The sequence below is a fragment of the Capsicum annuum genome, chromosome 9 (assembly GCF_002878395.1).
Source record: "Capsicum annuum cultivar UCD-10X-F1 chromosome 9, UCD10Xv1.1, whole genome shotgun sequence".
Lineage (NCBI taxonomy): Eukaryota > Viridiplantae > Streptophyta > Magnoliopsida > Solanales > Solanaceae > Capsicum > Capsicum annuum.
Window position 1 is genome coordinate 215,564,021 of NC_061119.1, and position 13,484 is coordinate 215,577,504.

Here is a 13,484-nt window from a genome sequence, read left to right on the forward strand (position 1 = left end):
TGATGAAAAATATAACAACTAACACGAAAAGCAGTGTAATGCTTACAGAAAAAAAAAAAACAACAATAAAATAGTATTTTTTAAAAATATTTTTAAAAGCATAACAGATAACAAGGTTGTTTTCATAAATATTCTGTTAGGATTTTTGTCCTGATTTTCTTACTATATTTAATTTTTATTTTTTTTATAAGAAAAATAAAATTTACCATAATTACTTTTATTTTTTCTGAAAGAAAAAGAATATTTTTTTTTTCATGTTTGGCTAACCTATTTCTTGGAGGAAAGATTTTGGACATCTATAAATAGAAAACCTCCCTTCTCATACCAAAAACACAATAACATTCATAATGTAGTCGTTTAAAGAGTTTTGTTTAGGGGGAGATTTTCTCTCTAATAGTTTCATGTTTTCTTTTATATTAGGTTTTTATATGTAGGTCAATTGACCAAACTATATAATCATCATGTTTTTTGTATGTTTTTCTTTTTTTCTGATTTATCGTCTCAATAATTTGCAACTAATAGCTTCTGCATAACACCCTCTCAATTTCGAACCCAACAAGTGGTATCAGAGCTTATGGTTCAATGGTCCAATGGTGTGGTGAGACGAGATTAAACAGGTTCGAAGCGGTTTCAAAATTAAGCTGCAATAATTTGGATGATAATGAAGATTTTTGTCGAACTACATGTGGAGAACAAGTTTCAACTATATTTTCAACACTCCTGCTGCTGCATCTTTAAAAATAAAAATAAAATATTACTTTTAAACTAATTTTTAACCATGATATTTTAAACCTTATTTTTAACCATGGCAAGCAACAGTTATGAAGATTATATCAAGAACGAAGTTCATGCACGTGATATGAAGAGAAGACGGATCAAGTGAAGAAAATCAAGCCAAAAGGGGAGATTTGTTAGGGTTTTTTGCCATGATTTTCTTACTATATTTAAGTTTTATTTTTTCTTAGAAGGAAAATAAAAGTTACCATAATTACTTTTACTTTTTTAAAAAGAAAAAAAATATAATTCTTTTCCATATTTGGCTAACCTCTTTCTTAGAGGAAAGATTTTGAACATCTATAAATAGAAGACCTCCCTTCTCATGCCAAAAACACAATATCATCCACAATATAGTTGTTTAAAGAGTTTTGTTTATGGAAAGATTTTCTCTCTAATAGTTTTATGTTTTTTTTTATATTAAGTTTTTATATGTAGGTCAATTGGTCAAACTATATAATCATCATGTTTTTAGTATGTTTTTCTTTTCGTCTGATTTACCGTCTCAATAGTTTGCAACTAATAACTTACGCATGACACCCTTTCGATTTCGAACCCAACATATTTTTCAAAAGCTAAATAACCAATTGATAGTCATTTTTATTGAAGAAAAAAATTAATGAGACTAAAAATTTGTGCGATGCTAGAAAAGTTTTGGTGGATCGATTTTGTATTGGCATCAATTTTGACCTTTCTTTTAATAATGTTTTTTTATCATTAGATATATTTTGAGCAATCTTAAATTGATGTGGTCGTTTTTATTTCTTTTGTTTTACGTTAGCTGATTATTTGTTATATAAAATTTATTGAAAAACGAAATATATGACTCTCTTACCCCAAAAAAAAAGAAAATAGGATTCATAAAAAATTAACTGACTTAATTGGGTTAGCGATTTTTCACATAAAAAACTTGAAATCATTTGTGAGCTATTGCACTATTGCTTGCATTTTTTTTTAATATAATTTATTAGTTATTATATAAGAGGGAATTTACTCAATCTACATCCAAAGAGTATTGATTATGAATTTTCTTGAAAGTTTCAAAAATTAAAATTAAATATGTGTTCTTTAAAATTATATAATGATTCCACCGAGGAAGAAAACATAAAAATCTTTTAAATAAAAATATAAGAGAAACTTTGGATCCTACTAAAATTAATAGTAACATGTATTACGATTATATTAATGGATAAAGCAAATATATTTTAAAGCATTGAGCATTCAAACACACACAATTTTTGATGTGTATACTTATTGTGAGAACTTTTAAAATATGAATTTAATTATAAAACGGTCTCGATTTACTTATCTAATTTATAAAATTGAGAAAAAATTATTATTTTATTTTAATATTTTTTCTATCATTAAAGTATTTAAATTTAAATTTACTAGACGTGTAAAGTATAATCAATAAAATTAGTTTCATAAAGTAATCTTCTAATAAATATTGTACTAAAAGAATACCAAGCAATATGGATCAAGTAAGTAGATATTTGATCATGAAAATTAAATCTTTTTAGAGTTGGAGTTGTTTTGAATTTTTATGATGCAAGTGAAATAGACAAAAAATAAAACTTATTTTTTTTTTCAAAAATATTTTGAAAAAATAAAAATTCAAAAAAAATAATTTTAAAAAGTGATAAAAAATTCAAAAAAATAAAATTCTCATAACCGAATGGGGAAGTAGTTTTAGTAGGTGTTTGGCCATGATTTTTTTTTTTTTTTTAAGTTATGTTTGATCATCAATAAAAATTAAAGTTATTTTTAATTTTTATAGAGGGAAGTATTTTTCAAATATAATTTTAAATTATATTTAGAATTCTTATTTTCAAACACAATAATTTTTACTAAAGTAAAATATATATATTTTTTTTTGAAAAAAGAAATTTTATAATGGCCAAAACCCATTTGCAACAAGAAAAGGAGTACAAGTAGATATTTTGGGACATATAAAAAGCAAACGATAAGCACAACAAATCATACCGACTTCTCCATAAAGGAGAAATCCCAAATCCGATTCAATCAAATTATTCCGACGTCTTTTTCGCCGATTTCCGGCGACGCTTCGGCTGATTCTCCGGCGAACTCACGGCTGATAAATCAATTTGTAAGCACCTTATTGCTGTCTCTCTCTCTCTCTCTCTCTCTTTGTGTTTTTGTTTTATCCTTTCCTCTTCAGTTCGAAACCCTAGTTTTTTTTTTTCATTTTTTTTTTGAAAAATATGAACTGTGAGTTGGATTTTATGATTTGTGTTTACTCTGGATGCGTAAAGTAAAAGCCTCAAATCTGCTACTTTGTGTAGTACTTTTGTATGCTAGATTTCTTTTTTGTTGTTATCGAAGAATTAACCTGAATAGTTGTTACCTGAATAGTTGTTCATTCAACCGTATAAACCTAAATTAGCCGACAGATGTATAATTTAGTTTTTTTTTTTTTTGGTTGAAGAATTAACCTGAATAATTGTTCATTTAACTGCATAAACTTAAATTAGCCGACAGATGTATACTTTTTTTTTTTTTTGTTGAAGAATTAACCTAAATAGTTGTTCATTCAACTGTATAAGCTTAAATTAGCCGACAGATGTATAATTTTTTTTTGTTTTTTGTTGAAGAATTAACCTGAATAGTTATTCATTCAACTGCATAAACTTAAATTAGCCGACAGATGTATAATTTAGTTTTTTTTTTTTTTGGTTGAAGAATTAACCTGAATAGTTGTTCATTCAACTGCATAAACTTAAATTAGCCGACAGATGTATAATTTTTTTGGTTGTTGTTGAAGAATTAACCTGAACAGTTGTTCATTCAACTGCATAACTTAAATTAGCTGACAAATGTATTATTTAGTTTTTTTTTTTTAATTTAAGAATTAACCTGAACAGTTGTTCATTTAACTACATAAACTTAAATTAACCTTAAAGTTGCTGCCATGTGACCAGGATGTCACGGGTTCAAGCCTTGGAAACAGCCTCTGGCAGAAATGCAAGGTAAGGCTGCGTACGATAAGCCCTTGTGGTGGGGCCCTTCCCCGGACACCGCATATAGCGGTAGCTTTAGTGCACCGGGCTGCCCTTTTTTTTTTTTTTTTGGTTAAAGAATTAACCTGAATAGCTGTTCATTCAACTGCATAAACTTAAATTAGCCGACAGATGTACAATATAATCATGTATAGTTAGTGTATGATTTATGTATCCAGTTAGAAAAAGTAAACAGCGAGGCCGACCAGCTATTTGTGTAAAGATCCCTTTTTTATTCAACTGTTTTGTAAAATAGGAGCTGTGAGTTGGATTTTATGATTTGTGTTTACTCTCGATGTGTAAAGTAAAAGCCTCAAATCTGTTACTTTGTGTAGTACTTTTGTATGTTAGCTTTTTTTTTTTTGGTTGAAGAATTAACCTGAATAGCTGTTCATTCAACTGCATAAACTTGAATTAGTCGACAGATGTATAATATAATCATGTATAGTTACTGTATGATTTATGTATTCGATTAGAAAAAGTAAACAGTGAATCGCACTAGCTATTTGTGTAAGGATCTTGCTTTTATAACCGTGGTGTTTGTTTAGCACACACTTTGATTAATTCCAAGAGGTATCCGTCGCCTTCTACCTGTAATAGGTAGTAAAGAAAAGCCTCAAATCTGCTACTTTGTATGGTACTTTATATGTTTGCCTTTTTTGGGGTGGGGTGGGGTGGTGGTTGGTTGGTGGTGGTGGTGTTTGAAGAATTAACCTGAATAATTGTTCACTGAACCTATGTTGCTCGGACTCTTCAAAAATTTCATTGGATGCGTGTCGGATCCTTCAAAATTGGTGTATTTTTGGAGGATTCGACACAGATGTGACAATATTTTTGGAATCCGAGCAACTTAATACTGAACCGCATAAATTAAGAACAGCCAACAGATGTGTGATATGTGTTTAACTATGTATAATTAGTATTTAATCTATGTATCCGGCTCGAAAAAATGTAGATAGTGAATCCAACTAGCTATTTGTGTAAAGGTGCCTTTTTTTAAATAGCCATGGCGTGAATTGGATCTTATGATTTGTGTTCTCTCTTGATGCGTAGAGAAAGGCTTTAAATCTATTTTGTATAGTACTTTATATGTTTTCTTTTTCTTTTTCTTTTTAAAAGATTTAGAAGAATTCACCTTATTAGCTATTCACCCAGCTGCATAAACTTAAAATAGATGGCAGATGTATAATATGTGTACAACCATGTATAATTAGTGGACAGTGAATCTAACTAGTTAGTTGTGCAAAAATTCCTTTTTAATAACCGTGTGTCCTGCTAGTGCGCACCTCGTGCGCACCTCGATTATTTCTACTGGATACCTATCACCTCCCATCAACAAAAGGTATGAGTTAATTCTGTTCACCAAGGGTTGGAGAAGAAATTGCCTAGCTCTTTTTCTCTGCTTGGAATTGAACCCAAGACCTCGCAGTGCTCAATCCACTTCATTGGTCACTAAGCCATACCCTTGGGCACATATGTTTGCTTGTTAATATGTGAGTAAAAAACATCTGCTAAATCATTGGGTGGAGTAGATAATGCAATTACTTGTTTATATGGGTATTCTTTTTGCTCGTTATGTGAGGTAATAATTTGAAAATCAATGTCTAGAAATCGAGTTGTAAGCAGTGTTTTTCTCTTCTTGTATTTTCCCTATCTGTCTCTCATCAGTCCTAAACCCTAGTCTCTCTCCCTCCCTCTCTCTCTCTCTCTCTCTCTCTCTCTCTCTCTCTCTCTCTTTTCGTCTTCAATTTCTTTTGTTTTTTTGGGGTAAAATAGGAGTTGTGAATTGGATCTTATGATTTGTGTCTACTCTCGCTACAGAAAGTAAAGCCTCAAATCTTCTTCGTATAGAGCTTTGTATGTTGCTTGTTAATATGTGAAGAAAAAAGCCTTTGCAAGATCATTCGGTGCAGTAGATGCTACAATTGGTTGTTACTTCTAATATGCGTATTCTTGTTGCTTGTTATGTTAGGTAATAATATGAAAATCAATGTCTAGAAATTGAGTTGTAAACATCGTTTTTTCTCTCTTTGTATTTTCTGATCTGTCTCTCATCAGTCCCAAACCCAAGTCTCTCTTTTTTGTTTTGTAAAAACCGAGTCGTGAATTGGATCTTATGATTTGTGTGTACTCTCGCTGTGTAAAGTAAAGCCTCAAATCTGCTTTGTATGTTTTCTTGTTAAATATATGAGGAAAAAGCTTCTGCAAAATCAATGGATGCAGTTAGATTTAGCTGATACCTGTTGCTGGTGGGAAGGTGGTGGGAGGGGGCAGGTGTCCCGTGGAACTAGTCTAGGTGTGCAAAAGCTGGCCGGGACACCACGTTTGTCAATAACGACATACCTAGTAAAGTCATTTGTATTCTTGTTGCTTGCTATATGAGATAATAAGATGAAAATCTTTCCCCATCTCTCTCTCTTCAGTCCAAAACCCAGCCTCTTTTTTTTTCTTTCCAATTGTTTGTGAAGTACTAAACATGAGGTGGATCATTGTGCTTTGTTTTACTCTTGGTGCTAACAGAAATACTCAGACGAGTTTTGCAGTGCTTTGTATTTTTGCTAGCTAAATAGATATTCTGGTTTGCTTCTTATGTGGTATAGTAGTATAATGATTCAGTATTTAGAAACTTCTCTTGCAACAGAAGGGAAAAGGGAGGAAGGCAATAAAAGATGGAATCTTTACCAATATTTTGTGTTTTTTATCAGTTTACTCCCTCCATTCCTTTTTATTTGCTCTTTTTGGGGTGTGTTTATATTCCTTTTTAAGTCCTCCTTTTATCTTTCAAGAATAATTTGATCAATATCTCCCTATTATACCCTTGTTCAAATTACTAAGATCATTAATTGAGAGTTTTTTTTCAATGTATTTAATTACTAATTTGGAAAGAGGTTCAAAATTAATTAAGGGAATATTGGTAAAATTACTTTCAATTTTCTAGGAGTGAGGACTTTATTAAGGGTTGTGCCTGACTCAAAAGGAACAAATAAAATGGAATGGGGGGAGTATAATTTAAGTTATAAGTTTAAAGTCATTGTAAGTCCGTTTCCCTGGTTATTTCGAACAAGCTAATTTGAGCTTCCACCAATCAACTAATTGATTAACAAAAAATTCTATGTAATCCATCAATACTGGTGCTGATATCAGGGTAATACGTTAGAGCCTGGTTAATTAATTAAGTAACCCTTTTTTACATGGTTGATACTGATCTTCGCTTTTAGTTGGTCTGTTTATTAGCAGCATATTTTAAAGTTTGGTTGTGTTCATTGCTACATGGTTGAGAGATTGATTTATTGATCTGTACCTGTCTTTTTTGTGTATGCAGTAGTTGGAGGAACTTTTAATCTGGGGTTTTCAGCATGGCGTCTCTCAAGGAGCTTCTCCCAGCAGCAAAGTCAGCTACCAGTACATTCTATGACCATACAAGTGACCCATGGTTCAAGAATAGGTATAGTGCAACTGAGGCAGAGAAATCTGCAGTGATCAAGGCAAATCCAGTACCTGCTTATCTAAAACGGGCTGGCTTTAGGCCATCCAAGCTCGAGGATTTTGGGGATGGCGGGGCATTCCCTGAAATACATTATGCACAATATCCACTTGATATGGGCAGAAAGAAAGACTGGAAACCGGGGGGAAAGACTTTACCTGTTACTGTGGACGAGCATGGTGAACTGAGATATGATGCAATTGTGAGTCAGGGAGAGAATGCGAAAAAGATTGTTTATTCTCAGCATAAAGATCTTATCCCGAAGTTTGTGAAGGAGGATGAGAGTGACACAGAGATGGATCAGGATGAGAAGCAGAAAGTAATCGATGAGACTATGGAGGAGACAAAGGCAGCCCTTGAGAAGATTGTAAATGTGCGGTTGAGTGCTGCACAGCCCAAAAATGTTCCCACACAATCTCAAGAGTCGAAGTTTATTAAGTACAAGCCTTCCCAGCAAGCGGCAGCTTTTAACTCGGGTGCAAAGGAGAGGATTATTAGGATGGTAGAGATGCCCGTGGACCCTTTGGATCCACCCAAGTTCAAGCACAAGAGGGTCCCTAGGGCCTCTGGTTCTCCACCTGTGCCTGTTATGCATTCTCCTCCCCGTCCTGTTACCGTGAAGGACCAGCAGGATTGGAAGATTCCACCTTGTATATCAAACTGGAAGAACCCCAAAGGTTACACAATCCCACTTGATAAGCGTCTTGCGGCTGATGGCAGGGGACTTCAAGAAGTTCAGATCAATGATAATTTTGCAAAACTGTTGGAGGCTCTGTATGTTGCAGAACAGAAAGCGAGAGAAGCGGTTGCAATGCGGTCAAAGGTTCAGAAGGAGATGATGATGAAAGAGAAGGAGAAGAAAGAGATGGAACTTCGGGAGTTGGCCCGCAAGGCAAGATCCGAGAGGAATGCCGGGGCAGCTCCAGCTGCTGCACCCGTGCCTTCTGAGAGGGACACCAGGAATGTTGATGATATGAGTGTGGATTATGAGCGCGCAAGAGATTTGCCCAAAGAGTCTAGGGAGGAAAGGGAGGCACGAATACACAGAGAAGAGATACGTGAGGAGCGGCGTCGGGAGAGGGAGAGAGAGAGGAGATTGGAGGCAAAAGATGCTGCAATGGGTAAAAAGAGTAAGATCACCAGAGATAGAGACCGTGATGTCAGCGAAAAAGTGGCTCTTGGGATGGCTTCTACTGGCACATCAAGAGGAGAGGTCATGTATGATCAGAGATTGTTCAACCAGGAGAAAGGGATGGATTCTGGATTTGCAGTGGATGATGCCTACAACGTCTACGACAAGGGGCTATTTACCGCTCAGCCCACTCTTTCTACTCTATACAGACCAAAGAGAGATACCGACTCTGAAATGTATGGAGGTGCAGACGAGCAGCTGGATAAGATCATGAAGACTGAGCGCTTTAAGCCCGACAAGGCATTTACCGGAACATCTGAGAGGGCTGGTACAAGAGATGGGCCTGTGCCATTTGAGAAGGAAAAGGAAGCTGAGGAAGCCGATCCATTTGGTTTAGACCAGTTCTTGACAGAGGTTAAGAAGGGTAAGAAAGCCATGTCAAATGTTGGTAGTGGAGGCACCATGAAGGCCAGTGCTGGCTCCACGCGAGATGGCTATGAATCATCGAGCAGAACTCGTATTGCTTTCGACAAAGGGCGTTAAATTGTCTTCAAGTGCCTGTGCCATGACCTTTATGTGTCCATCCTGGCTGCACCTGTGCTGTTGGTTTGCGTTAGCATGAAAATAAGTCGACTACTCTTTACTTTTCATGCTGTTATTACAAGTCATTATCGTTTGGAGTCTTCTCTGCCTTGCAACTGTGGTTTTCTCAGATTTGGAAGATGATAATACTCATCACTTTGATTAAATTATCGTGATTTTGATCCGGTTGTATATGAATATTATGTGTTTGGGTGTGTGGAATTTCTGGTTTGTTTTCGTGTTTTTTTTTTCTTCTGGTGGACGGCCTTTGCTTCCGTCGTATCATTTGCTGCAGGGACACTCTTTGCACAACATTCATGAAGGCCAAAATTTCTTTGTATCAAAGATGTAGCATTTGGTATCATACTGGTAACAGCAACATACAAAGTAGGATCTGGGTCTGGGAAAGGTAGAATGTACGCAAATCTTACTACGAAATTTCCATGAGATACTCGGTTCAAGTGCAACAAAACCAAGTACGAGGAGAAGAAAAGAAGAAAACAATGATGAAAGTATCACCGAGTCTACCCGCAAGAAACCATGACAGACATTTAAGTAATGTGGTAATCAAAACAATAGATAACGTGTGATGATAGATATGTAAAACAAGAACTATAAGAACGTGAGTAACACTAAGACAAACACCAAAAACTCAAAACCTTCTGGAGGCAACACAACACTCGTTTACCTACTAATCTTCTACTGCAATATGAAACTTCCACACCTTCCCATCTGAAGTCAGGTTCTCGATAATACTAAGTTGCGTCATATCCTGTCTAATCAGTTTTGATAATTACTTGTAAACATATATTTTAGGTTCCATTGTATCATACCTCTAGTTAATTGGATCATATCAAGACATCGGATCAAAACAAAACATGACAACTAATCAACTTTACATCCAAATCATTTTTAGTTTGGAGTTTTCTTTGGTTCTTTTGTCTGAACTTGAGAGTTTCAATTGATTTTGAACTCTGCTGACATCTGATAAGTGATAAGCAAAGGCTCACCCATTTTTTGTGGTCCGTAATGTACATGATATCTACCACTTGAGACTGCCAACCAAACTTTGACATGGACAACTTCTACTATTTTATCACATTTTCCATACAATCATTGCCGGAATCTATCAGAAACAGCCTCTCTACTAGTGGTATGGTCTGCGTACACTCTACTCTCTCCAGACCCCACTATGTGGGAATAAACTGGGTATGTTGTTGTTCCATACAATCATTGGATCCCATAAATTATTTTATTTATCAACAACATCATTTTTAGTGAAATCACATGAATAAGGTCTGAGAAGGGTAGAGCATATGTAGACTTTACCACCACCTCGTGGAGGTAATGAAGCTGTTTCAAAACGATCATCGGCTCAAATATAGCAATTCCAGGTACAATGTAGAAGGAAATAGTGATAAAAAATATAGCAACTAACAAGAGAAACCGTGTAAAGTCTACAAAAAGGAAACACGAACAACAATAAAATAGTGCGATAACATAAACACAATAGACAATAGACTATAATAGATATCACGGACAAGGCTAACTACAATACGAGGCTGTTTTCGAACGACCCTCAGCTCATTTGTAGCAACAATTCCCGGTACAAAGTAGAAGAACACAACGATAAAAACATATAGCAACTAACAAGGAAAACAATTCGAAGTCTACAATAATTAAACAAAAACAAGAACAACAACAAAATAGTGCGCTGCTCTAAACATAATAGACAACAGACTATAATAGATATTACAAGCAAGGAAAAAAATACGAGGCCGTTTCTAAACAACCCTCAGCTCATGTGTAGCAATTCTAGGTATAATGTTGAAGGAACAATGATAAAAACATATAGCAACTAACAAGCAAAACAGCGCAAAGTCTACAACAAGAAAACAAAAACAAAAACAACAACAACAAAATAGTACGACACTCTGAACATAATGAACAACAGACTATAATCGATATCACAAGCAAGGACTATGTTAGAGTTTGTGACCCAAATTTTGTTGATCCGGCCTTGAAAAGTTCGCGGTGCGATCCATGTTTTTGATTTTTCATATTTTTTGGTCTAGGATTTATTTGTACACATGTATTATATAAGTGCAATTAGTGGGTCGTTTTTTTGGACATTCAGAAAATAGGTCATTCTCCTCATTGTATTCTCCATCCGTTATAGTGAAATTCCTCTGTCTCTGCTCGTGGTTTTCCCGCAAGGATTTTCACGTAAATCTTGTTAGGATTTTTGCCCTGATTTTCTTACTAAAATTAAGTTTTACTTTTTCTTGGAGGAAAATAAAAGTTACCATAATTACTTTTAGTTTTTCTAAAAGGAAAATATAAAACTTTTCCATATTTGACAAACCTCTTTCTTTATAAATATAAATAGAAGAGTCCTTCTCATGCCATAACACAATAACATCCACAATGTAATCTTTTAAGATTTTCATTTAGGAGGAGATTTTTTCTCTTATTAATTTTATGTTTTTAATGTTAGGTTTTATATGTAGTCCAATTGGCCAAGTCATATAATAAAATTATGTTTTTTAATATTGTTTTTCGTTGTCATCTTATTTATCGTCTCATAGTTTGCAACTAATAGATTCCGCATGACAGCCTCTCGATTTCGAACCCAACAAATCTGTATGTTCATCTTGTTTTTCTTTTGCTTGTGGTATTACTTATTCTGTCTGATTATAACAGACTATAATACTACCGCTAGTAAAAATGCCGTAAAATATCTCTCTCTCTGTGCAAATATATATATATATATAGTTGGTGGTAGTGTAAAAGGAAATAAGGTAATTTAGAATCAGCCATTCAAGGCTCTGAAATGTATATGATATTCAAGAATTATACATATAATATATCTAGTTTTTTTTTTTTTTTTTTTCCATTTTTTACACGTACATTCGCCCCTGCGTTCAAGCATTGATCATCGGTTATGATGAGGAAAGAGGCTGCAAATGTGAGCGAAACGGAAACTCATAATGAAGTTCAATTTGGGAAGTGTTGTTGCTGTGGATTGACAGAAGAGTGTACAGAAGCGTACATAATGAGTGTTAAGGAGCGTAACCAAGGAAGGTGGCTATGCGGACTCTGTGCCGAGGCAGTGAAGGACGAAATGTTGAGATCATGTTCATCGTCATCATCATCATCATCAGAGAGAAGAAGGATTGAAAAAGATGAAGCTATGAATCGACACATGACATTCTGCAAGAAGTTCAGAGCAAAAAATGTACCTCCAAATGCCACAGATGATGAGTTGATATCAGCTGTGAAGCAGTTGATGCTGAGGAGCCTGGAGAGCCCGCGGTCGAGTCCAAGAAGCTGTAGGTTACCGAGGACATGACCCTAGATAGAATGATGTGGAGGATGCGAATTAGGGTTGAAGAATAGTAGAAAGGAGTGTGTCCTTGTTATGATAAGTAGCGTGCTTTGTTCTGGTGTCTGTGCTCGTAGTTGTAGTGCTACACTTGTACTATCTTGTTTGTGGAGTTCTAGTGACGTTTGTGCTTTGTTTTGGTATTTGTGCTAGTAGTCGTAGTGCTACGCTGGTACTGTCTTGTCTGTCGAGTTCTGATAATGTTAGTGCTTTGTTTTGGTATTGGTGCTAGTAGTCGTAGTGCTACTCTTGTACTGTCTTGTTTGTGGAGTTCTGATAATGTTTGTGCTTTGTTTTGGTATTGGTGCTAGTAGTCGTAGTGCTACGCTTGTACTGTCTTGTTTGTACAATTCTGATAACGTTTGCGCTTTGTTCTGGTATCTGTGCTCGTAGTCGTAGTGCTACACTTGTACTGTATTGTTTGTCGAGTTCTGATTATGTTTGTTGTTTCGAATAGATCGATTGGAGTATTACTCTGTGGTTGAATCCGGTGAGCAAAGGAGGTTCAGTTCAATCGCGGAGTTGCTTTTCGGCTATTGATAGTTGCAAAGAGTGTTGGAGGATGATTTTGGGAGTAACGTTCTGTTTGGATGGTTGTTACGTATTCTTTCATAATGTATTATATCGTATTGTATTGTGTTGTGTTGTATTGTATGGTACTGTATTGTTTTAATGAATACGATGTTTAGATTACATAATTTCATGCATCAATAATTTGAGGTTAGGTTCGATCCGCAGAGTTGTTTTTCAGCTATTGATAGTCGAACGACCGAGGACAGTGACCCTAGATAAGAAGGTGTAGAGGATGCGAATTAGAATAGAAGGGTAGTGGAAAGGAGTGCGTTCTTGTTCTGGTAGGTAGGAGTGCTTTGTTTTGGTATATGTGCTAGTAGTCATAGCGTTATGCTTGTAGCGTCTTGTTTGTGGGGTTTTGGTAATATTTGTTGTTTCGTATAGATCGATTGGAGTATTACTTTGTGGTAGTCTTGTTTCGGTTATTATTTTTTGTGTTAATAACTATTGTTCATATTCTATGTCTTTTGTGAACTGTTTTTTGTATTGAGCCGGGGGTCTATCGGAAATATCCTATCTCACCTCTGAGGTAGTGGT

At 35.0% G+C, this 13,484-nt stretch overlaps 2 protein-coding genes across 3 annotated transcripts; both read left to right on the forward strand.

The window, feature by feature from the left end:
• Positions 1-2,697: 2,697 nt before the first annotated feature.
• Positions 2,698-9,226, forward strand: LOC107840983 (SNW/SKI-interacting protein A). 2 transcript variants are annotated; one of them, XM_016684960.2, is made up of 2 exons: positions 2,698-2,881; positions 7,114-9,226. In XM_016684960.2, the coding sequence occupies exon 2, from the start codon at positions 7,148-7,150 to the stop codon at positions 8,948-8,950; it is 1,803 nt and encodes a 600-aa protein (XP_016540446.1). In that variant the 5' UTR covers positions 2,698-2,881; positions 7,114-7,147; the 3' UTR covers positions 8,951-9,226. The 2 variants fall into 2 exon arrangements, with proteins under 2 accessions (XP_016540446.1, XP_016540447.1); XM_016684961.2 differs by having other exon boundaries at positions 2,727-2,881; positions 7,117-9,226.
• A 2,477-nt stretch (positions 9,227-11,703) lies between these two features.
• LOC107841848 lies at positions 11,704-12,754 on the forward strand. Its single transcript, XM_016685696.2, has one exon. The coding sequence runs from the start codon at positions 11,934-11,936 to the stop codon at positions 12,339-12,341; it is 408 nt and encodes a 135-aa protein (XP_016541182.2). The 5' UTR covers positions 11,704-11,933; the 3' UTR covers positions 12,342-12,754.
• The last annotated feature ends 730 nt before the right edge of the window (positions 12,755-13,484 follow it).